Below are 26,303 nucleotides of genomic sequence, written 5' to 3' on the forward strand. Positions count from 1 at the left end.
TTCAGAGTTTTAAAAAAACTTTTTTTGTGGGATAACCACGTTAAACAAATTATTAATCATAGCAGAGAATTTTTACATACTTTAAAACGTGTCTGGAAGGAAACATTAAACTCAGTCGGGGAACGTATACAGATGTAAAGTTGTGGGGCATTCTTTGGGTAGTCAAGTCAATTTTTTTAAATAGCCCAATATCACAAATTTGCCAAAGGGGTTTTACCAACCAAATTGTGTTGGCATCACATACGTTGGATGTTGGATTCTGGGTCTACTTTATTTAATCTCTAATCATACATTCCTGTTTTAATGGTGTAGACAGTAATATTTTACTGACTCGCTGTACAGAATGACTATAGTAAATGAACAGCAAGTGTTACTGATCAGTGACTCCTCTGTGACCTCAACAGCGGAAAAGTGTGAAATCATTGGGTGTCACCCGCCACCCTGCTAATTTTGTTTACATATTGTTTATTTGATATGTATTTCAGTTAACAAATATACAGTGTATTTTAAAATATGGGCTGGCTAAATTATTGCTGGTGTGTGTAATAATAATAATAATAATAATAATAATAATAATACCTTTGCATTAATATGGAGGAATTTATAAATTATAATTTTATTGTTAAGAATGTCCTATGTTTTGCGTAGTTCTTGAATCTCTCAGGTCCTTTTTCTTTGGTTGTGTATTGGATATTCAGGTGTCAATTTGTTATTATCAGTTCCACTCAGAGATGTGTATCGGTAACCTACCAGGTTCTTTGAAGGTGTGGGACTTAGAGGACATTTATCCTATTATTGCAACAAGCTAAGTGGTGGTTTGATATTTAATCATGTTTGATAGTAATGCATTTAATGTGGTAAAAACAGTAACAGTAACATTATAGCTATAAAATAAGCTAACTTGGCCTCTCTGCACCCATTGTAGACACATCCTAATTTTGCATTTATTTACACCCTCACCAATTCACCTCCCATGCAAAGGTATTATCCAATGTAAAGAGGTAGGCGATGCAGATCCTGAAACAAAATTGGAATTGAGTGGGTGGGCTACACAATCATTTAGCAGTACGCTCATTGTACCTTGTCTTTACAGCTGTTTAGCTTATACCTGTACAGGAATGTTATACAAATAAAACTCTGAATATAATGCATGCTACAGTAACTTTAGCTTTTACTGCTACCTTGCTTCACCACCTGAACCATTTTGTACTTGGCAGATATATGGATTTTCTTATTTTGGGTTTACATCTGTCTTAAGTAATTACAGGAATGACAAATTATTGTATATTTTCGATGAGACTTCCTGAAGGAAACTTTTTCACAAAATATATATCGTTTTTTGCTCCTTTTTATGATGACAGTGTTACTGCGCTCCTTACACGTGGATACTTGCTATCATATTTAGTAATGTGGGTAGATACACAGCCTTAAGTCTTATCTTTGGAGTTATTTATTTAATGAGTGGTAGGCTCGAAATGTGTAAGTCAAATTCCAATATAGAATACAAAAATATGAGAATATAGAAAACAAAAAACAGAGGAGTTCTCACATTTGAGAAGCAAATGTGAGGATAGGCTGAGGATATACTTTTCTCTGTTTTATATAATTATAAATTGAATATCTTTGGGATATCTTTGGGATTTGGCCTGTTGGTTGAACAAAAGCAAGAAATCAAAGCCGTCACCTTGGGCCCTTGGAAAATGTGATGGGCATTAAGTTAGAATAGTGGTGTGCACATCCACAAAACCTTAGTGGGATAGGTGCTGGAGACATGAAATCAATAATAATCACATACGTTACTATTACATACTATTTCCTGACATTTTATAGATTAAAAAATGAATTGTGTAATTCAATTCAATTTTATTTTTATAGCGCCAATTCATAACAGAAGTTATCTCATTGCACTTCCTTCCTATAGAGCAGGTCTAGACCGTACTCTTTATAATATTATTTACAGAGACCCAACAAATCCCACCATGCGCAAGCCCTTGGCAACAGTGGCAAGGAAAAACTTCTTTTAAGAGGCAGAAACCTCGGGCAGAACCAGATTCAGTGCTGGGACTCATTGATGAATGATGAAATCATTAATTTGGGTAATGGTTAACTGAACTTTCATTAGGAGACTGCATTTTCTTTTGTCCCACAATCCTGAGAGCACATTGAATGCAGCATTGGCCAGTCTGACCTGTCACCCAGATGTCACCAGGTCAGCGATGCTTTGTTCTAACTCTCTTTCTGGAATCTTTCACTGCGGTGGACAGCCCGTGGCTGTCTGGTCACCAACAGACACCCACCTGAACTCTCTCCTCCTGGCTTTGCTGTGTAATCGGCTCGGAGCAGAACCACGCAGCAGAACCAAAGTTTAGCGCCAATGGCTATTGCTCAAAGTCTGCTAGCTAACTTCACATACTAACAGGAGCACAAAGCAAATTAACGCTGAGCCGTTAACTCTGTAAAGACAACCACAGGCGGAGCGACTGGCTTCCTCCTAATTCTACAAACGGACACTACACAGTAACAGATGCTTCTACAGCGGAACCACAGTTCTTCCCAGCTTGGCTCGTCTACAGCAGACTGAGTGCCAGCTAACAGCAGCACCACAGCCAGTTCCTTTGTTTCTGAACATGTGGGTTTGTGTTCGTGCACGCGAGACGGAGGCAGAACAAAGAAACATAGACACATTCCTTTTGGCGCGCACCCAGACCTGACACACACACACACGCACATACACACAAACACACACGCACACCCTGTGTTCTGTAGTTCAGTATTTAGTTGGACTTCATATTGTGTGTTTTTGCTTTGTTTATCTTTTTAAATAAATGCTTGTGTATAATTCTGCTGGTTTCTTTAATGTCGCACAAGAGTGAGTAATTTGCCAACCTCTGCTATGTTGAACTCCAAATCCTTCAACCTACTAGCTATTAATGGTAATTATGGTTATAGTTATTAATTAAATCATTAATCTGATTTCCAAATTGATAGTTTAGTGTACTTTATGATACTAAATCAATTCATTTTCTCTTCTTCAAGAAGAGTGGTGCCCCCGAGGACTTATTAATTAAAGTTATGTACGATTATCTTTGATAATTCTGATAGCCGAAATTAATTGATTGCTCCTTCACAAACGGGTGTCCCCCACCCCCCATTGTAAATCACAACACTCAGGGTGGGCGGCCATCTGCCACTGCAGCGCTGCAGGTTGGGGGTCAGGGGGGCAGCAGGTGGCCCACAATCAGGGGGGTAATATGGTATTATGAGCTCTTTAAGATATGATGGTACCTGACCATTAAGAGCTTTGTAGGTGAGTAGAAGGATTTTAAATTATATTCTGGGTATTACGGGAGCCAGTGCAGAGAAGCTATTACTGGAGAATCGTAAGGGACTTGTTCGGGCAGCCTGAACTGCAATAATCCAGCCTAGAAGTAACAAATACTTGGATAATTTTTCGGCATCATTTTGAAACAGGTTGTGCCTGATTTTTGCTGGAGGCCAGGACAATGCCATCTAGAGTAAAAGAGGTGTTTGGGGACAAGTACAATAAATGTATGTCCTTAAGGCATGCTTGAAGTTGCTAACTGATTAGTTTCATCTGGCTTGATTGATAGATATAATTGGGTATCATCCACATAACAATGAAAGTTTATGGAGTGTTTCTTAATAATGTTGCCTAAAGGAAGCATGTATGAGGTGAATGGAATCGGTCCAAGCACAGAACCTTGTGGAACTATTTGACTAACTTTGGCGTGCACGGAGGACTCACCGTTAACATGTACAAACTGAGATCGATCTGATAGATAGGATTTAAACCAGCTTAGTATGGTTCCTATAATGCAAATTAAATGTTCCAGTCTCTGTAATAGGATGTGATGGTTGATGGTGTTGAATGTAGCACTAAGATCTATCAAGACAAGTACAGAGACAAGTCCATTGTCTGATGCAATTAAAAGGTAATTTGTCATTTTCACCATTACTGTCTCTGTGCTGTGATGCACCCTGACTAAAAGTCCTCAAATAAACTATTGTTATTTAGAAAGTCACACAACTGATTGGCAACTGCTTTCTTAAGGATCTTAGAAAGAAAGGGAAGGTTAGCAATAGGTCTATAGTTGGCTAAAACCCCCAGAACAAGAGTGGACGGAAGTAAAGAGCTTTTTAAGAAGAGGTTTAATTACAGCTACTTTAAAGGACTGTGGGGCATAGCTTGTTGATAAAGACAGATTGATCATATCCAGTAAAGAAGTGCTAACTAAGGGTAAAACATCTTGCAGCCTAGTTGGAATGGGGTCTAAGAGACAGGTTGATAGCTTATATCCAGAAATCGTTGAAGAAGGTAGATAGGAGAAAATATAAATAAATATATATCAGGCTTTACAGCTGTTTCTAAGGTTCCTTTGTTTGAAGATAAATTGTTGCCAGTTGAGGGCAGGACGTGATGAATTTTTTCTCTAATTGTTAAAATTTTGTCATCAAAGAAGCTCATGAAGTCGTTACTACTGAGGGCTATAAGAATGCATGCCTCAATGGAGCTGTGACTCTCTGCTGGTCTGGCTACAGTGCTGAATAGAAACCAGGGTTTTGTTTTTTTTCCTCTATGAATGATGAGTAGTAGGCTGCTCTGACATTAAGTAGGGATTTCCTATAGGTTTTAAGGCTATCTGCCAGGCTAAACGAGATTCTTCCAGATTAATTAATTGATTTATTGAAAAAATAATAAACTAATTAATTGAAAATAGAAGTAATTCTTAATTGCAGTCGGAGTTATGATATTAAACATTTGTGATGCTTGTCTTATTTTGTTATTCAACAATAAAGTAAATGTAATGTGAAGTAAAGTGAAGTTGAATTGAACTGAATTAACTTCATATTGTATCTTAAAATAGGGGACCAATAGATTTTATTGTAAAATATAAAGTGATTTTTGGATCATCACTGGCACCACATTTTTTTTTAATTGAGCAAAACTCCCTTGTTGCCAGAACATTTTTCATATCACACCAATTTAGAAACAGCTGGTTCACACAAGAGTGTTTTTTCAGCTCAGACTGCAAACATATGTGCTATATTATTGTTATTATTAGTCATTATATATTACTATACTTTATTATATATCTTATTCTGAGCTACATTATGTTATACTATATCACCATATCTCACCTTATTATACCTTATATCCTTTACTGTATTTTACTGCACTATGTTATAATAAAATGTATAATGTATAACATATATACTGTATATTATATAATATTCTGGTTTACACTGTTATAGCTGACGGTATCATATTACTCTTACATATACTATACTTTGCTGACTTTGCTGCTACTAATCACACCACTATGTCACTTTTCTTGAGACGGTATTGCACTTTAGTTCAAGTCGAGACTAACGTCGTCCCGGGGATGATAGAAAATGTGTTAGGGATGAACAGAGATCTTCCCCCGGACGCCTCCAGGATGAAAGGGATTTTTCTATGTGTGTATGTCTGTATAACTATCGCTTAGCAAATGACAAACTGAACCGAGTGCTGATTACAGTGGAGCGCGTCTTCTCATCCTGTTACTATAGTTACTATCACTGGCTGACTACTCAGTGTGAGACCCATGAAAAATATGAAGATTCTGAAATGTTCCCGCAGTAGCGATCCATCTATCCCCTCATTGACAAAGGGCTTGCTGGCAAGGACCTCACAAATATGTCGCTCTGGTTACAGATCGAGCACATCATTTGATTGGTGACTAGCTAACTTTAACCAGGCACTACCCTGGCTGTGTGTGAGTATATTAGTTTTTTCCCTGATAAAGCTACATTGTGAACAACAAATCCGTGTTTCGGCCTACAGGGTAAAAGCCATGGTAGCTTTCCTAGTTGTCAAATAATTGCCAGCATTTCCAGTAATGTTCACAATATGATTTCATGTAAGCCTGAATGACATTCATCAATTCTCTGTAACAATTATTTATTCCTCAACATTTTAATGGTGTTTTTATTATGCCACTAACAACTATAGATTATACTAACAAAGTAAAGAAACAACATATTGATTTTGGGGCAGTTTACATTCACTTAAAATTGTTTTTCGGGACAGTTCCAGGACGGTGGTGAAAAAAATGTTATATGTGTTATGTGTACTGCTATTGCCTGTAATTTGAGTTTTGAGTTAAATTGCTCTTGTATAGTTTCTATTTTATTGTATTCTTATTTTTATTTTATGTACTTATATACTAAGTTTCTATTTGGTAACACCTGAATTTCCCCTCCGGGGGATCAATAAAGGATTAGCTTATCTAATATTATCTTATATAGCAGATCTGTCCCATGACCACTTCTTTATCTTCTATCATGACCTTTTCATCTGTGGTTACCTCCCACCGCCCAACCACCTGTCCTCTTGACCCTATTCCCTCTCACCTTCTTCTTCTTCTATTGCTCCTGACCTCCTTCCTTTCCTCACCCACCTCATCAATACCTCTTTGACAACTAGTTGTTTTCCTAACACTCTAAATGCAGCTAGAGTGAACCCTCTTTTACCGAGACCCACACTCCAACCCTTCTGATGTAAAGCATTACAGACATGTCTCTCTTCTTCCATTTCTTTCTAAAACACCTGTGCATGCTGTCATCACTTTCTGCATATCTTCACCAGAACAACCTCCTTGACCCTCGGCAGTCTGGTGTCAAGGCAGGCCACTCAAGCGAGACTACCCTCCTTGCTGACTCTGTGAATGCTAGAGCAGCCTCCCTCTGTCATCATCCTGCTGGACCTTTCAGGAGCGTTTGACATGGTGAACCACCAGATCCTCCTCTTCACTCCCAAGAACTGGGAGTCTCGGGCTCTGTACTCTCCCTGTTCACATCCTACCTCAAGGACCTTGCAGGATAATCTGAACCATGTAGCCTCACCACTGGGGTCCCTCAGGGTTCTGTTCTGGGTCCTCTCCTCTTTTGTCTTTACACCAAGTCACTTGGCTCTGTTATTCACTCACATGGCTTTTCCTACAACAGCTATGCAGATGACAGATTCTGTCTTTTCCCTGGTCTGAATCCCAGGTAGCAGCACGAATGTCTGCGTGTCTGGCTGACATCTTTCAGTGGATGTCTGCACACCACCTGAGGCTCAACCTCAACAAGACTGAGCTGCAATTCCTTGATCTTCCATCCATGACCTCTCCATTATCATTGAAAACTCTGTGGTGTCCCCGGCCCGGACTGCAAGGAACCTGGGTGTGATACTGGATGACCAACTGTCCTTTGCTGCCAACATCGCGACAACCCACTCCTGCAGATTCATCCTCCACAACATCAGGAGGCGGTGCAGGTTCTGGTCCAGGCTCTTGTCATCTTGCACCTAGACTACTGCAACTCGCTCCTGGCTGGTGTGCCTGAAAGTGCCATCCGACCTATGCAGCTCATCCAGAATGCAGCAGCTCGGCTGCTACCCAAGTTCTCCTAAACTACACTGCCTCTCCTACATCAAGGACCTAGTCAAACCATACACCCCAGCCTGTCCACTCTGCTACTGCCAATCGACTTGCTACTATTTCACTACAAGGGGGGCCCAGCTACCACTCAGCAAAATCATGACTGTCCTATTTGCGGTCCTGACTCCACAATGGTGGAACGAGCTCCCCATTGACATCAGGATAGCAGAAACTCGACACATCTTCCATCGCAGACTGAAAATTCATCTGTTCAGGCTGCAACATGGCCCATAAAAAATAAATAAAGAAAAGTCTTTCTGTATCTCTTTTTCTAAATGTAGCACCTGAAGCAGTTCAGCATATTTGATGAAGTTGATGTACTTGCATGATTCTTGCAATTTTTGGGTTGTATCCACATGGTTGAATGCACTTATTGTAAGTTGCTTTGGATAAAAGTGTCAGCTACATAAATGTACATAAAATTCATGTTGCTGATGCTGTATAGTGTACTGTATACTGAAATTCTTCACAACTCCCCAGCACCAATGTCAAACCTCTCTCCTGACTGTTATTCAGTTTGCTCACCTTCATTCACAAATACATGGTGACATCTTAGACACATACATGGAGTCACACACATGCACAGAGCTTCCCCTGTTTCTCCCTGACAGCTAGCATGTCATTACCTGAATGATGCATGTTGAAATAGCTCATTTAATTAATTATGACTCCCCACTTGTGGATGTCAGCTGCTCACTCTTTATGTGAAAATCATTAGAAATACAATGCCACCCTCTGTGTGTGTGTGTGTGTGTGTGTGTGTGTGTGTGTGTGTGTGTGTGTGTGTGCTGATAAGTGTCCTACAGTATGCGTGTGTGTGTGTGTGTCTAATTTAGAAGTTCCTCACTCAGAACACAGTCCGCCCATCGAGTTCTTGATCCGGGATATTGTTGGAGCAGGTCTCTGTAAAGACGTGGGCACAACAGTCTCTGATTCCCATTGCTTGGCCAGCCTGGGTCCCATTTCGTGAACAATTTTGGCTTAGTCCTTTAAATCAAATCCAATGAATCAGACATCATTCAATGATGTTTCAGCAATGCAAATGTAATGTAAATCTAAGTTTGAAGGAGCTACTGGCCGCTGCATCTACATGTGCAGCTGTTGCCATGGCTTCATTTCTTATTCACTGTCTGTCTTCTTCCTGTCCCTTCTCTCCATTCTCTGCCCTTCCCCACCTCACTTCTCCTTTCCTCTATCAAATCACCTATTTTCTCTTTCCCCTGCTTCATCTCTCCTCTCTTTTTCCTCTACAGGCATCCCTGGACTTTTATAGTGACAAAAGGTGACGCTTCTTCTGTTGTGGAGGATCATGCAGTCTATCAAGGTAGGAATCAATTATTAATTTTTGCTACCAACCTGACCTTATGTATGTAGTAAGTAAAAGCATACATAAGTGATCTGTGTGTGTGTTGTCAGGGACCAAGGCCTCATCAGAGGCCCTGAGCTCTCGTGTTTTTCAGTCAAGTTATGGGGAGCATTTCACCATCACCACCAGCAGCCAGTGGGTGCAAGGTAACTCCTCAAACACACACACACACACACACACACACACACACACACACACACACACACACACACACACATACACATCAGGGGTTTGTTGTAGCCTACAACATGTAAGTGTCCTCCATTCAATGAAATTAGTGGGTGGTTTTGGATGCCTCTCAGGGCCAGATTTACTAAGGCTTTTGTGCCTGTTTTACAGGCACAGATGTGAAGCATTCTGCCCTAAACACGTGCTGAATTAATCAAACAGATGCACTGGGCTGAAGTCACAGTTTGCAAAGTGCATTTTGCTGTATTTATTAAGATTCACCTGTATTTACGCAATTTGTGTGAAGATTCTATTCTATGAAGGTGTAAACATAGCGCAAATGGGATTTATGCGAACCACAGGGAAGATTGTAGTGGGGGAAATAACCATGCATTAAATATGGGCCTGTATATAGCTAAAACCATTTATTAGAAACAAAAATTAAGCACATAGGCTATTATTAATGAGCACAATATCTAATTACTGTAACTCAAATGAATATTGGACGAGAGTTTTGGTTTGTGTTCATTAAACTAAAATTTTAATTTTACTTTTAATGAACTGTAAAATCAACTTTTCTTTCTTTTGTTAGGATATTTAATCGTGCATTTGGCAGGATTTACCTCAGTACTATTCATATCAACACCATCTCTATCTCCATCTGCTGCACTTTCTCTCTCTCTCTGTCTCTCCCCACCAGTGCCTTGTGTTTATTTTGTGTGTCTTTGATTTGTCTTATTATATTGAACCACGGCCTTGGTAAATATTTTGTAATCAAGATAACTATGTTATCATTTAATTTCTGAGCTTAGTGATCTCATAGATATCCCACTGCTGGACTATGAGCTCTCCTTCACTTGCAGTCTGGTGGTCAGTCCAGGAGCTGACTGCATAAAGAGCTGCTCTCTTAGTAAATCAGACACTGAATACACACAGATTTCGACCGCAAAATCTATGATAACCGCAGCGCACAACTGCACAACACCATTTTCTCAGTAAATCTGACCTGCTATTTTTAATTAAAATGTTGACTTATCTTTAAACCTACTGTACCTATTTATACGTACAGAGTTTCAACCACATTTCATGGTCTTCATAAGCAAATGGCCCTGGTTTAGTTGCCATCCATAAGTATGGAACTTAGGTTGTGATAGCTGGTTGCCATGTGTGGGGGGAGATAGTAACCAGTGTCTACGGCCGCCCACTCACTCCTGGTCCATGACTAAATGTCTAAACCACTTCCAAAGGGATTAACATGTTGACCTGCTTGTAAAGTCTTATCAAAACCAAAGGAATGAATTTTAAATTTTAAATTTTCCTATTGAGGTTGTGCAGTGACTTTGCCATCTTGTACGACATGCCACATTGAGGCCCACTAATAGTGGGTTGATTTTCTCTCAATATTTAGTCCAAAAAGAAACTTGATGTGTATCCTACATTTCCTAACTCATTGTACTACACCTTATTAACACCTATGACAAATTCAAACGGTGTTTCTTATTGAATATCTGGGGTTACCTTTTGAAATATGTAGTTCATCATTTATAAAAATGATCATTGCAAAGCCTTCTGGGCCCCATGATTAATCAACACTTCTGCCGTTTTCTCCACCACAACAATTGCTGCTTATTGCTGCTTTCAATAAATCTCTGTGATGTTTATTGAAATGAATATGATGAAAAGTAACTCTAATTAAGCTGCAGGAATGCCTACACTTGTTTCATCATCTCACTGGGTCTCTTTATATTCTTCCTGAACTGTAATTGATCAGCCTTGGTGATATCATCACCACATCATCTTCTCATCAATATGTCTGCCTCATACCCAGCCATCTGGTATGCTGTTGTTATTGACCCCTCCTTTTTAGTTCAAAGCTGATTCCAATTAGATGCTTATCATCTCCCATCAGATAGCAGCTCTTTTAATGAAACTGCCAAACTCCAGCATGCAGATATGGACATGTTCACACATGCAGATATACACACAGTGGAAGAGGCTTTGAGACCTGCGATCGAACATTCTATGGCAGCCTGAGAATGTTTGAGTGCAGGGCTCACAGCCTCTTCCACTGTGTCGCGCTCCAGATTGAAATTCAGGCCCACAGTCAAATGCACATCCCCAGCTGTGGCTGCCAGAAAGAGAACATAATGAGAGTAGAGAGCCCTTCAATTACTCTGCTACAAATGCTCTCTGACAGCCTAAATGGACTACAAGTCAAAGCCTTGACGTAGATTAGTCTAATATCTACCGCTTGGCTGTTTGACCACTGAACTGGGAGCTACTGGTGTGTGTGTGTGTGTGTGTGTGTGTGTGTGTGTGTGTGTGTGTGTGTGTGTGTGTCCCACAGAGGCAGAGTGGACAGAATGGTTTGACAGGGATGATGAGAGGGGATCTGGAGACTGGGAGAAACTGTCTGACCTGCACGAGGCTTATCCAGACAGGCTGTGTGCCAGTCCACTGGACATCCAGGTAAATCTCTTCTTACTTCATCAAACACGCATACATGTATAAGTGTGTGTGCACATCCACACATACCTTACTGAGTCACCAAGCTACAGAGATGAGAGCTGCTGATGCTTGCAACTGGGTCATTATCATATTCTTCTGAAGCTACATGAAAACCCAGTGATATGTTATCAGCAGAAACTCTGAAACTTTAATATTGTGCCAAGGTAATATTTTTCAGTCAGAAACCCTCCAGCTCCCTCTGTGTAGATGTTAGACTGCAAATTGCAAAGGTGGAATATTTGAGAAATATTTCAGTTTCATCTTTAGCTGAAACAATGGTAAATTTACTACTTAAATGCCTGTGGCATTCTAATGTCTGCCACACTTGTTGTCTTACCCAGATTTAAGTTAGAAGATTGATATCACTGTGCATCCAGAATGCAATTGTTTTTTTCCATGCCATGCCCTCCTTTCAGAGATTTATGATGTTGTACTTCACTTCATAATTCGGAACAAAGACAAGTTGAGAAATGGCTGTGTATTTTATACAAGTTTTTTCGAGCAGGGATGTTTGTCCAGCAATGCAATGCAGCCACTCATGATGTGCAATGAAGCGGAGATGGGACAAAGTCTTTGTTTTGCAAGTCACTCTCACCACAGTCTTGGCAATTTTGGTTGCTGAGGCCAAAGATTCACTTGTGCCCCCGAGGGGGTTGATCTTTTCAACAATCCATTCAACAACACATAGTCTGTCCTAGTCTGTCAATGAGTGTTATGTGCACACTACTGTCTTATCCTGGTTATAATTATATTAGGGATATGATGTTATTCATATCAGTTACTCAAGTTACTGGTTGTCTGTGCAGTAGTTTATTTGACTCTTCAACAAAGGACAGTGTCAGAAAGGCAGGGGAGAGAGAGGGGAATGACATGCAGCAAACGGCCTGGGCTCGAACCCAGGCCACTGCGGTAAGGACTCAGCCTTGATACATGGTACGCGCTCTACCAGGTAGGGTACCGGGGCGCCCTGACTCTCTGTCATTTCTGTACTGAGGTGCAAGTATTATCAGCAGGCTGTCTGACATTTGTGAATGTCCATGTTTTATGATCCAAAATACAGTATTTTTAATGTTATTTAGCTTGCAGTACACCCTTTAAAATGAATACAGCAAATTAGATATGTGTGACAGCTGAATAGCTCTGCATTAAAATATAACCTGCATCACAGCTTGATGGTTTAATATTTCGTGTAGTGTTGTATACACTGAGGATGTCGGATCTGTTGTAGCAAGAAGGTGTGGGCGGGATTTCGACAGACTTTGTCTAACCAGCAGCAGCCTGTAGAGGTGTGCTTACTTGCTTACTGACATTTTGCTGTCATATCATTAATTAAAACTGCTGGCTGCAGTTCAATTATTTAATGGCTCCGCAGTTCACTTGCTACACTACCTGGGCTATATATAAGTGCCTGGACTGGCCCTGATCTCAAGCCTGCACTTTAACTTTAGGGTCTAGATCATAACAACTTTTATCATTATATATATATATATATATATATATATATATATATATGTTCATACTACTGCATGACTCGAGTAGAGGCACAGTCATGCACAGCATTCTGTTTATGAGTCTTATCCTGGATTGGATCATATTCAGGATATGATGTTTGTATGGAACATAAGTAGCCTAATCTGGTTATTCATGTCTCAGCCAGCAGTTTTAATAATGATATGACAGTGAGAACCCAGTAGAGTGTCCCATTATAGTGTCAGCCTACAGACTCCTCTCAAACACAGGTGTTTATTGCAGTGCAACCATTGGGTTTATTCAACACTGAAATGTGTGCATTGGACATCAGTATGACAAACTTTTTAAATGTCTGTTGGGTGTCTGAAATCAATTACAAAAAATCTCTTTCTCTGCTCTGACTGCCTATCTCGCCCATGCCTAAAAACGTTCCTGCCTACAAAGACCTAAACTTTGTGTTTAGTGTCCTTAACAAGTCATTACAACCCTTAATTTAGATTTTTAAACAGAGAATCAAACAAGATCTGTTAGAAAGGACTGGACTGCAGAAAAGCAGCACAAAAGTGGCAAAAAGACAGGTTCCAAGTCTCCTATGAGATCAACTGTCTGTTAAGGATGCAAGAGCAAAGCAAAATATTTTTCCAGGATTATTGAGAATAGGTGCCATAACCCAAAATCCTTTTCAGTACCATTAACTCTGTTATAAACCCCCCTCCTAGACCTAGTCTAGACCCCTCATCAATCAGCTGTGAAGACTTTGAAAAATTATTTTTAGACAAGGTAGGAAATATCAGACTGAATATCTCTCCCTCTGATAAGGCTACCGCCTCTCTGCACAACAGTCCACCAGCATTTGATAATTTTCTGCTCATTTCCCTTCCCCAACTTGATAAAATAATTTCGGGCATGAAGCCCACTACCAGCTGCCTGGATATTGTTCCAACTAAGTTGCTGAAGGAGGTTTTGGGGGAAATTGGCTTGAGCATTCTTAATATTATAAATAGCTCTCCTCTTACGGGGAATGTCCCACCTTGGCTGAAACATGCTGTAGTTCAAACCCATTCTAAAAAAAAACGGGTCCTCTAACACTAAATAACTTTAGACCCATTACCCATTTAGACCCAAGTACTGGAGAAAGTAGTCCTTCAACAGATACTACCATTCCTTCACAGCAATAACACCCATGAGAAGTTTCAGTCGGGTTTTTGTTCACACCACAGCGCAGAATCTGCACTGTTGAGGGTAACCAATGATCTCTGATGCCGATGGTGGTCAGTCCTCAATATTGGTTCTTTTAGATCTAAGCACTGCCTTTGACACAGTGGACCATGCAATACTTATTGAAGCCCTGAATGCTCTCATCCAGAGCTACATATCTGAACTTCTATCCCCATGCAGTACAGCTAGACCCCTTAGATCTACATATCAAGGGCTGTTGACCATCCCATGTACAAGTCTGAAACTTTTCTATAACCAGGCTTTCTCAGTAGCTGCACTAAAACTCTGAAATAGTCTCCCTGAAAATGTAGCAGAATCTCTCGACTCGTTGAAAAGGTGTCTCAAGACCCACTTTCACTCTCTTGCCTACCCCTGCATGATTCTTGACATGACTTGCATTCTACATTTGATATGAATGTCTGTATGTGTGCACTATGTATCTATGCATGTATTTAAGTACCTATCTTATGTGATAATCTTTTATTGCTCAATTGCATTGTTGTAAAGCACTTCGACACAAACCTGTCAAAGTGCTCAATAAATAAATTAGACCTTGACCCTTGACCTAACAGTCAGTATAGTTGTAGAAAAGGTTTAGGTTGTAGTCATCTGGACACTGTTTTCAGAATCAAGACGTTTCGGCTCCCATCCGGAAGTCATTCTCAATTGTGAAAAAATGGGACGGGAACTAGAAATTTAAGCTACTCTGTGTTACATAGGCCCTGCCCTCAGGAAGGAATCTGCCTGAGTATCTGTTAATAGCTAGTTTCACCTGAAACTGACCTAATTGTTTCCAAGATGGCCCAGTAATCAGTAATCAGGCCTATTGTTTTCTGGCTGCATCTACTTCATCACTGTTAAGTACCTGATTAGCATGTGATTGGCGTGACCAAGGAGATAATACACTGTGATAGACTTTGGGCAGATTGAATCTCAGACCACCATTTCTGTTCAAAGAGGGGTTTTCTTTTTTCACAAAGATGGCTTCCTTGACACCCCGTTCAAACCAACTTTTCTCTCTACTTAGAATCTTCACCTCGCTGTCTTCAAATGTGTGGTTTGTAGCTTTTAGATGCAAATGCACGGCGCTCTGTAATCCTGAGTTAGCGTGTCGTCTGTGCTGATAAAGTCTTTTGTGAAGTGGCTGTTTGGTCTCACCTATGGACTTCCGGATGGGAGCCAAAACGTCTTGATTCTGAAAACAGCATCCAGATGACTACGACTGAAACCTTTTCTACGATAGAACACTCCTGGACGAATGAGGGACTACACCTAGTCAGCATAGTTCATTTACAGGAATATGAATATTTTTAAATTTGCATTAAGTACTTTGAAAGATTTTTTTTTATATTTAAAAGCATAAAAATTATCAAATGTGTCTCACAATGTGATAGTCTGGGGTATTATCTGTTGTCTGTCTGCTGGTCTGCACTGCTATCTTTGGGCTTAGGGAGGATATCAAGTCATTCCAAACCAAAAGGCTAAAGCTAAAGTGAAGTCACAAATCATTGATGTTCAAGTCAAGTTGTAAGTCTTAAGTAAGTTGAAAGTCAAGTCTAAGTCATCAGATTCATGAGTCAAGTCTCACTTACATTTAAATCATGTGACTCAAGGCCACACCTCTGCAATGAGGGGCATTGTCTGGCAAACCTAAATGGATGGCCTCCTTGCCATGCTAGAGCGTTGTGTCAGGTACAGAGAAGTACAGAGATAGGTTCCAGACATGTTTTTCCTAGCTCAGCACAAAGACTAGAAGCAGAGGGAAAGTCTTTGCGTAGGTCCATCAGACATGAAAAAATATGGCTACAATCAACTCCAAAGCTGTTTTATTTACACGTGTTCTGTGTCCTCAACACATGTAGAAGCACAAAAGAGGACAGTGTATTTCTAAGAGCAGTTGGAGCATGTCTTGATCAACAACAGTGACTCATCCAGCATTTCCTGTTCTCATAGTGACCGTGAGACTAGCTTTCCTACTAACAAGGTACAACGGACAAAATACAACATGAACGTACAGTGTAATAAGACAGCTTTGGAGTTTGAGTTATTTGGAAGTCATATTTTTGCCCTTTTGCCAGAGCTAGGTTACTGTTTCTTCCTTTTTTTAGTCTTTGTGCTAAAGTAGGCTAAACACATGTCAAGCTTATCTCTACTGGATATACAGTACAGAGAACATTCTAAGAGACAAAACAAGGTGATGTCTCACAGGCTGAATTTGATAAAAGACAAAATTACATATGGATGGCAGAAGACATTTATTTCAGTGTAGGAGAAGCTGGCTGGACGAAAATGAGATTGTCTTGTAAAATATTCCCTTTTTTCTGGGTTTGTCACTCGCAACTCAAACTGGCTGGTCAGGGGCTTCAGTACAAAGGCAGGTTAGCATCTGGGGTTATAGTATATCTATATGTAGCGACTTTACATGCCAGTGTTGGCATAGCGTAGCTATTTTTATGTAACATTTAGCACAAAGTAGCAGGATAGGGCAAACAAACGTTTGACCAGCTGTTTAAGAAAATTACTTAGCCTTTCTTAAATTGAAACCATATACTTGCAACTGGTTTTTAAAGATGTATGTCTTCAGTAGGAACCAATGGGGTTGAGGCTGAGAGCCATAGGCAGAGTGGGGAAGTTAGAGTATTGAGAGACAATACTCACATTGTTTTAACAAAGAAGTCAGTCAATAATAATTAAATCCGCAATCTAAATCTCACACTGCTCACGTCACGAGTAGATTTGTTGTATGTTGCATTGTTTCCGGCAAATCCCTAGTGCATGAGAAGGCAATTTGAATGCAACATGGGAATGGCAGACTCTGCCACTATATCTGCCACTATATTGCAGAAACTATGATGACCATAAATAGTATCAAAAATTGGGCGTGATTTCATGAAAACCTTAAGAATTAAAACTTTAAACTCACATCTACAAGTAGCAAAAATAATGCTGAATTAATAGTGTACCAAAGAGGAGCTGCCACATGGATGCAGCTCCAGCTGCTCCTGTGTCCAGTTTTGTTGGGGTTATGTCCTTCCAGTCAGCCGATCATCAGAGCTGAGCCAACTTGCCATTATTGTGCTGCTGGGACATGACACTGCCGCAGCCAGTGAATGTGGATCCAGCCTGGCACCATTAAGCAGCAGCTGTTAGCCTTCCATGAAGATAAGTAGTAGTGCCAGGTCTGCCCACACCGCCTCCAACACCCATACCATTACCATAAAAAAATAGCTACTGTAGGCTCCAGCTGCTTATGACTGCTGTACAACGGTATAACTTGATCAATTTGCTCCATTGCATCTCCTTTTCAACTCTTTCAACAATCTTTCCTTTATGTTCTCTTGGTTTCTTACTCGACTGTCCTTTTTTGCCGTTTGATAAAATATGAAATATTTTATTGTTGACATAAAATAATGTTCTCCATAAATATATGAATCTTAGTTTTCAAGTATCTGTCTTTTACCATGTAGTTATGTGTGTGTGTCATCATTTTCCCACAGAGTCTGGACATAGTCAAAGTCTTCCTCAGTTTGCAGTTTTCATTGTCTGATTTGCCTCTGTGGGATCTCTATTTTTAGAAGTCAAGTGTTCTTTGTTGTCTCATTCAAATATGTTACGTAATGTGGTTCTGATTTGTTTTGGATTATCTGACCATAAGAAAATCTGAAGAGGCTCAGTGCCTGAGACTGTGCGTCAGCACTTTCCTGTTGTTGTTTGGCTTTGTACTGTAATGGGAACACTAAAGGTCACTGTAGTTCAAGAGGTCATAGTTTTATTGCTCTTTTAGGAAAGTTTATCAGGACAAGGGATGTACAGCATTTGAATGTCAAGAAATGGTGCCCACATACATTTTGAGACATTAGCATCATTACACAAATGAAACCACAAAACAAAAACAAGGAGAAATGGCAACCTCTGCTGGCTTCTCCAATGCCTTATGCCACCCAGCTCGGTTCTGAAGGGAAATCTGCTGGATTGCACAAGAGCACTTTTAGTGCAAGCAGCATTAAAGCTTTCACAGTTCCCATGTAAAAAGCCTATGTAAAAGAGCAATTTTAATGTGTGGCAAAATGTTGTAGAAAAAAAGAAGCAGAGAAAGTTGATTGCCGTTAAATCTAGGTGTCTTGTCAGAAGACTGAAATAATTAACGAAGGTGCATACTGCGCCAGCTGTGCGGAAATTACTGAGCTTCGTGTTATGGTGTTCCAATCTGTGCAGGACTTTGACCTGACCTAACCTACAGTTAGTTCTTGTGTCCAGAATGATGGAACACTGAGCCCTAGGCCTCAGTTCTGGTGGCCTTTATGACATTTGTGCTGTTTGCCAACAAAAGCCAGACACTAGACACATACCAGATGTCTGATGCAAAAACACATAATTTTAGATGCCTGCAAACAAGGGATGCCCTGATGCCAAGTGGCCAGAATCTCTGTCTCTCTCTCAAGCTATAGACTAGTGTATTTCCCAACATTTTGAAATACCTACAATACCATTGGTGTGTCACACAATTTGACAATAATGTTTTGATGTTTAAAAAGTGTCTTTGCAAGTAGTAACCTCCATTGATTTTTGTCATTCAACTTTCCCTTGTCCAGGCTGAAACCCATGATGGCATACCAAGCAACCAGACAGGAGATGTGATCCACAAGAATGACAAGGACTATGGCTTTGTCTGCCTCAATAAGGACCAGGCTCATGGCCTCTGTCACAACTACAGGGTCCGCTTCCTCTGTGGAAAACTGGGTACATTCATCACTTACTGTCAGTGTCTGTGTATGTTTGTGAGTACGGTATGTGTATGAGTATCTGCATGAAATTTCCACTTTTATGCTATGAAAAATAGGAAAATGCACACCTTGATACTCTTGGTACACTATGTTACTATTCAACAGGGATTAATGGCTGTCACAAGTATAGCATGGATAGAGAGCTTAAGCTGATCAATGTCTGTAAATATACAGACACAAACACTCAGCACTGGTTGTGCTCCAGAGAGTGTGTTGTGTTTGGGCAGGCTGCTATGGTTGGAATGCATGGAGCCCACATCATGTTGCAGGAAAACACAGTCACACAGCCAGCTCAGAGTTGACAGGCATCACAGACCTCTGTCTGGGCCTGTCTTTATGTCTTTGCGTGCGTGTCTATGTGTGTGTGTGTGTGTGTGTGTGTGTGTGTGTGTGTGTATGTGTTATGTACTCACCCACTAATTCTAGGAAAACCTTTGTTTGCCTTTATTCTGAATTGAGACATGTGATTTCAGGTCAAGATTTATTCTAATTAACAAATTCTTGCACAATTGACAAATGAACATGGACAGACTATAACTTCAAAAATATCGAATTACATTTTCATTAAGTTGCCCGAACATTGAATTCAATCAAGACAAATCGTCAAGACTTTATGGTAATTCCTGATCCGTTCAGTGTTTTTTGAGGCGATATATCTGTCATGATGAAGTGTTAGAACCCTATTTCTAAGATGATAAAAGGCAGTCTCAGAGACATTACATATGTGCTTCTGGAAGTTAAGATCAGCATCTAAAATCACACCTACGTTTTTGGCATGCTCACAAGGTTTTACTGACAGGGGAGATACAAAGAGTAAATCTGGTGCCTCAAAGCCTTTGGACCTACTAATCTACTACTAATATCTGTTTTGTCCCCTTTTTGTTGTAAAATGTTTTTGGCCATCCAATACTTGATATCAGTAATGCACTCGATGAGGTCATTCACTGGGTTAAGGTAGTTGGCAGAAACAGATATGTATAACTGTGTGTCATCAGCACATGTGTAATATGAAATGTTGTATTGCTGAATGATGGACCCAAGTGTGAACATATACAAATTAAATAGCAGTGGATCAAGAATTGACCCTTGTGGGACTCCATACGGTATGTTGACTTCATCTAATTCAAAGTTGCCAATAGACACAGAGAATGATCTTCAAGTAAGATAAGGAATAAGCCAGTTCAGAACTGTGCCTCTAAGGCCTAAACAGTGTTCAAGGCGCTGAAGAAGAATTAAATGGTCAACACTGTCGAAGGCTGCACTAAGGTCAAGAAGTACAAGAATAGAAACTTTATGGTTGTCTGAGCTAATTTTAAGATCATTAACAACTCTGACCAGGGCAGTTTCTGTACTGTGGTGAACTCTAAAACCAGATTGGTAAACATCAAATAAATTGTTATATGATAGAATTGTTGGTAATCAACCTTTTCAAGAATTTTGGTCTGTAGTTCTCAAAAACAAATGGATCAAGATTACTTTTTTTCAACAGTAGTGTAACACTAGCATGTATTAGACATGTGGGGAAGATTCCAGAGAGTAGGGAGGCATTAACAATATCAAGGACATCATCAACCAAACAGCTGAAAACATTCTTCAACGTTCAACAACTTAATAGGCATTAGGTCAAGTGCACATGTTGCAGAACTTAACTGCTTCACCACTTCTTGTAGTTCACTATGTTTAACATGGCACTGAGTGGAAAAAGAGTGATCACACCCACCAGCAGAGGAAGCCACAATATTATTCAGAATATTGAAAATTTCGTATTTAAAAAATGAGTCAAATTCATTACATTTCTCTGAAGAGTGAAGCTCAGCAGTTATTGGTCTTGGAGGATTAACCAGTTTATCAAATGTGCTAAACAGAAATTTAGAATTATTTACTTTTTCAGTAATAATTTTAGAAACGTAATGCTGTCTAGATGTCATTTCTTTGTTATATTTACTGAGCAGGTCCATATAGATATTATAATCAACCTGTAATTTGTTTTTTACGCCACTTGCGCTCAGTGGCGGCAGGTTCTTTTTAGTGCATTCACTCTTTCCACATTCCTCCAAGGTGCTTTTGCTTTACCGGAAATTAGCAGTTTTTATAGGTGCAATTACATCCATAATTTTCATCACAGAAAAGTTAAAATTATTGCACAAACACAAGGAAGACAAATTAAAATCAGAATGTGACCCAGAACACCTAATAGAGTTAGTAAATCTAGCAATAAACCTGTCAGATGTGTCTGCACAAATGGAGCATATTTTGACTAATTTTAAACCAGGCACATGTTTGGTCATCCAAACAACACTGTAAAAAAATACAAAAGTGATCCCAACATCTAGAGTGCATTTTGGGGTTATATCAAGGCCTTTAGAATTAATCAGGTCAAGAGCGTGACCCTGATTATGACTAGGCCCGGCAGTGTGCTGTATGAACTCAAAGGATGAGAAGTAAACTGGTTAGCAAAATGGTCTGTGGTGTTATCAATATGAATGTTAAAATCACCAGAGATAAGGATTGAGTCATATTCAACAGTAATTTTTGATAAAGGCTCACCAAATTCAGATAAAAGACCTTTTTTAAGCCTCAGAAGGTGACGAACTGTGAGCACTACACAGGGATATACAGATCTGGTTACCAGACCTAAATACTCAAAAGTAGAGAAAGAACCAAATGAGACATTTTTACATGATGAAATATCTGAAAAAATAGCTGCTACAATGTGAAAATGAAAAATTAGATGGCGAAGATTCAATCAGTTCTTTGCTACCAGTTTCATTAGTGAGGGATCTGATATTGAGGAGTGCCATCTTTAAGGAGCTTGCACACATCTAGCGAAGCCATTACACTGCAGACTTTATCTTCATCGTGATCACCGCTCTGTGTGAATGAATGAACATACAAAAAGTAATTGCATAGCGGTAGTTTCCTATTCAGTAATGAAACCATTCGAAATAACATTATGTTATAAGAAAACATGTAGCCCAATGTTTTTCGTATCACAAAGTAAATGAAGGAATGTAAGCACAGTTAGAAATACAGGGTACCGGGGCCATTGCTATGAGCCATCTGGTGCTTGTTGTTCATTCTCTGTGTGTGTTGTGCTCTGCAAGGGCTCTGTTTGTTAATTTCAAGGACAGAGTCTCTTGGCACAGCTGGGGGGCAGGAAGTATCTGATATGGTAACCTCAGGATTGCATCTCTGCTTTTTGCTGATGACATATGGTTCTTCTGGCTTTATTGACCTGTACTTCCAACGTACACTGGGATTGTTTGTAGCCAAGGGTCAAGCGGCAGGGATGAGGGGTCAGCACCTCCAAGTCGGGTGGTGCAAGTGGAGGAATTCTAGTATGTCAGAGTCTTTCTTTCTGTCAAGGGAGGATAAGCTGCTTTTCGGTCAGGAGACACGGAAGCATGCAACACCAACCAGAGCAAGGCTGAAAGCTGGCATCAAGGAGGCGAAGCTCAGACATCAGGACAGACTGCAGAGAGACCTCAACACCAACTACACCAAACATATGTGGCAAGCGATCAAAAACATCACAGGGTACAAAAGCAGGAGTGCCCCCATCATGTGTGAGGCCACGTTACCAGATGAGCTAAATACATTTTATGCTTGTTTTGATCTCCCCAACAAAAAGTCAGCTGTAAAGTCTGCTCTGCCTCCAGAAGACCAGCCATTGTCAGTATCCACAGCTGATGTGAGAAGAATCCTACTGAGAGTGAATATGAGTAAAGCTGCTGGGCCTGATAACACCCCGGGCCATGTACTAAGAACATGTGCCAACCAGCTAGTTGATGTTATTACTGACATTTTCAACATATCACTGTCACACTAGATTGTTCCCACCTGCTTCAAGACAGCCACCATTGTCCCTGTACCAAAAAGTCTGCAGTGTTTAGTCTAAATGACTACTGCCCTGTGGCTCTCACCCCCATTCTGATGAAGTGCTTTGAGAAACTGGTTCTCCAGCACATAAAGAACAACATCCCAGCCAGCCTGAACCCTCACCAATTTGCTTTCAGAGCCAACAGATCCACAGAGGATGCCATACCACTGCCCTCGACTCAGTCTTCACACACCCTGAGAACAACTGATTGGAAAACATAGCACTCTGGGCTTGAGTGCCACACTCTGTAATTGGATATTGGACTTACAAGCAGACCACAGACAGTTCAGATTGGTGGTCACACCTCCTCCACTCTAGTGCTCAACACTGGAGCTCCTCAGGGCTGTATGCTCAGCCCCTTCCTGTTCATTGCTGAACACCCATGATTGCAGCCCCTGACATGGAGACAACTCTGTTGTGAAGTTTGCAGATGATACCATCATCTTCGGCCAGATTACAAAGTGGGTGCACAGAGACAAACCTACTGCTCAACTTCAGCAAAACCAAGGAGGTGATCGTTGATTTTAGGAAAAAGGAGGCAAAGGCACACTCCTGTTTACATCAGTGGAGCTGAGGTGGAGCAGGTGAATAGTTTTAGGTTCCAGGGAATCAGCATCACAGAGAACCTGACATGGTTCAGTCAGACACTCTTGTCAAGAAAGCTCAGAAATGGCAAAAAAAAGGCAAAATTCCCGTGCCAAGTTCTTATTAACTTTCACAGAGGAGCAATAGAAAGCATCCTGAGTGGAAACATCACAGACGGGCATGGAATGTGCATGGCCCAGGAGGGCTCTGCAGCGGGTGATTAAAACCGCTCAGAAGATGATTGGTACCAACCTACCGAGCATCAGTGATATTGGTGAGGTGAGGTGCCTGTGGAGAGCCCAAAGGATACTAAAGGACAGTACCCACTCCAGGCACAGCCTGTTCACCCTGCTGCTGTCTGGAAAGAGATACAGAATTATCCGCTGTTGTACCACCAGACTAGAGAGCAGCTTCTTCCCTCGGGCTGTGAGACTACTAAATTCATCCTCAGCACACCACCATGTAAAATAGTTTTCATTTCTATGACTTATTATTAATTCACTGGTCTACTGTATATAATTGTTGGGCTTTGAAGGTGCACCTCTTGATTTGCCAGTCTTTCTCTTCCAACCCTTATCTATGGTCATGAGCTTTGGGCAGTAACTGAAAGTATGACGTTGTGGATCCAAGCAGTGAAATGAGCTTCCCTGGCATAGTATCTGGGCTCACTCTGAAGGACAGGGTAGAACAACTGCTCCTTGGCATTCGAATGAGATGTGGTGGTTCGGGCATCTGATAAAGATTCTGCCTGGATGCCTCTCTAGAGAAGCTTTCCAAGCACTTTCATCTGGGGGGAGACCCGGGGACAGACCTGGAACAAACTGGAGGGATTATGTATATATCCCATCTGGCCTGAGAAGGCCTTGGGATTCCCCAGCAGGGGCTGAAGGACATGGATGGGGAAAAGGACATTGGGGCCACCTTGCTTAGCCTGTTGCCAACGCATCCCACACCCGGATAAGTGGTGGAAGATGGACAGATAGATAAATGACTGATGAAATGGCATACACATATGCATTCTTATTTAAAAATGAGAAAATCATAATGTACAGCAGCTCTGAAGCTAAGTGACCTCACATGATTGCCACATGACTGTCATTCTGTGTACAATGAATGGAGCTAGCCTGAGATATTGGTGGTATCATTATTTTGAGAACACCTTGAAATATGGGGATATGAAAGGATGGTGTAAGAATTATTTTTTGAAATAGAGCAAAACCTACAATCCAGTTCAGCCAGGAAACTCAAGTTGTGCTGCTATGCTCACACATAACATACTGTGAGTCAAAAATTATTACGTCAAAAAGCTTAAAAAGTATATTGACAAATACTGTCAAACCATATTGCGTAGCTCTGCCACACAAAAAGTGTGTTGCATTGGAAATGAGCCATGGACTTAAATATGTACACAAGCACTATGGGCATGGATGGGGTTCAACCTTCCCAATGTAGACTAATGTTGCTGTGTGTGACTGTGTAGGCCTGTGTTAATGTAGCAGTATGTGTGCCAGCTTTGCTGCATTCTGTGAGCTCTAACTCTCATAGTCTCCCCCTTTAGTTCGTCCACAGGCCTCCATTTCCATCGTCATGTTGTCCAACAGCAGCATCCTGGAACTCGCCAACCAACCAGAGGGCTGGGGATCCGGGGATCGGGTGGTGGTGGCCAGTACCGACTACTCCATGCACCAGGCGGAAGAGTTCACCCTGTTGCCCTGCCCTACCTGCACATCCAACCAGGTCAGGGTCCAAGGTGAGAGAACCAGTGACCTACAGTATGTTACCATACCATGTCTGAGACTAACCAGCCTTTTAACTATTGGCATAAAGTCTGGTCCACAGTGTTCTTTCACATGTTTGAGAGGTCTTTTGCCAGTAGCTGTTGTTGTAGGGGAGAGTGTAACTTGCTTTCTCCACTCATATTCTCCTTGCCTGTACTAGGTTTTGAAGTGACCATTGACTTGAAAAGTGGGTCATAAGCCCATTAGGCTCCCACTACCCCCACAACAATGTAACTAAATGTTGATTCATGGAACTGGAATGTGGTTTAGTTTAAAGGGAATACTGCACATTTAAAAAAAAAAATTACATCATTTCTAGGCGGTGGGATAGTCAAAACTTGTGAATGTGCATTGTTCCTTACTACAGCTAGAAACTAGTAGACTGATGTTGATTTTCGGCATTTGGCTTTAATACCAGTAAGGGTTTTTGCACTCAAAATAGGTTTACGGTTCTGATTAAACTTGCTAGAATATGAATTTAATTTTAGTGTGATGCTGGATCATGTCCAGTGTTCTTTGTATGATTTCTATAGTGTGACTATATTTGAACACTTAAAATGGTATTACCATGGCAAAACTAACAAAAGTAACACCCCTGCTGCTGTCCTATTCATTGATTACAAGTTTTCTGTCATAGGTTTTGGTCTCCTTTCCTCGTGTGTCTTGTTGTGTTACTTCCTGTCTTTGTTTGCTTTTCCCTCCAGTTTTGATTGTTTGCCCCGCCGTAATTAATAGCACCTGTGTCTCGTTGTCTCCCCTACCTAAGTGTATTTAGTCCGAGTTTTTCCCTTTGTTCAGGGTCAGTTTGCATTGTTGTGTGGGTGTCACGCAGGGAAACAGGAAACACAAGGGAATAGGACCCAAAGGAATAGGACCCAAAGGCAGACCTTGAGGCAGTTTAGTAATTTATTATAAGGAAAGGCTTACACACAAAGCCAGTTCATCATTCGCATTTGTACTTTACACGTGGTTTCCCATATGTTCAGGTTGGACTTTTCTTCTCTTCCTTTTTTACCTTGCATGGATTTTTGGATTTTGTACCTTGCCTGCTCCTTGACAGAT

General features: G+C 40.6%; 1 protein-coding gene across 5 annotated transcripts in view; it reads left to right on the forward strand.

Annotated features, from left to right (window-relative positions):
- The window catches only part of LOC122873908 (cell migration-inducing and hyaluronan-binding protein-like), a 214,188-nt gene that overhangs the window by 106,920 nt on the left and 80,965 nt on the right, over positions 1–26,303 (forward strand). For all 5 annotated transcript variants that reach the window (XM_044191249.1, XM_044191278.1, XM_044191259.1 and 2 more), the window contains 5 exons: positions 8,738–8,808; positions 8,901–8,996; positions 11,366–11,487; positions 18,807–18,954; positions 25,022–25,213. In XM_044191249.1, coding sequence (XP_044047184.1) covers positions 8,738–8,808; positions 8,901–8,996; positions 11,366–11,487; positions 18,807–18,954; positions 25,022–25,213 — 629 coding nt within the window. The remainder of the gene's footprint in view (positions 1–8,737; positions 8,809–8,900; positions 8,997–11,365; positions 11,488–18,806; positions 18,955–25,021; positions 25,214–26,303) is intronic.

This window comes from Siniperca chuatsi, linkage group LG1 (assembly GCF_020085105.1).
Source record: "Siniperca chuatsi isolate FFG_IHB_CAS linkage group LG1, ASM2008510v1, whole genome shotgun sequence".
NCBI classification, from domain to species: domain Eukaryota; kingdom Metazoa; phylum Chordata; class Actinopteri; order Centrarchiformes; family Sinipercidae; genus Siniperca; species Siniperca chuatsi.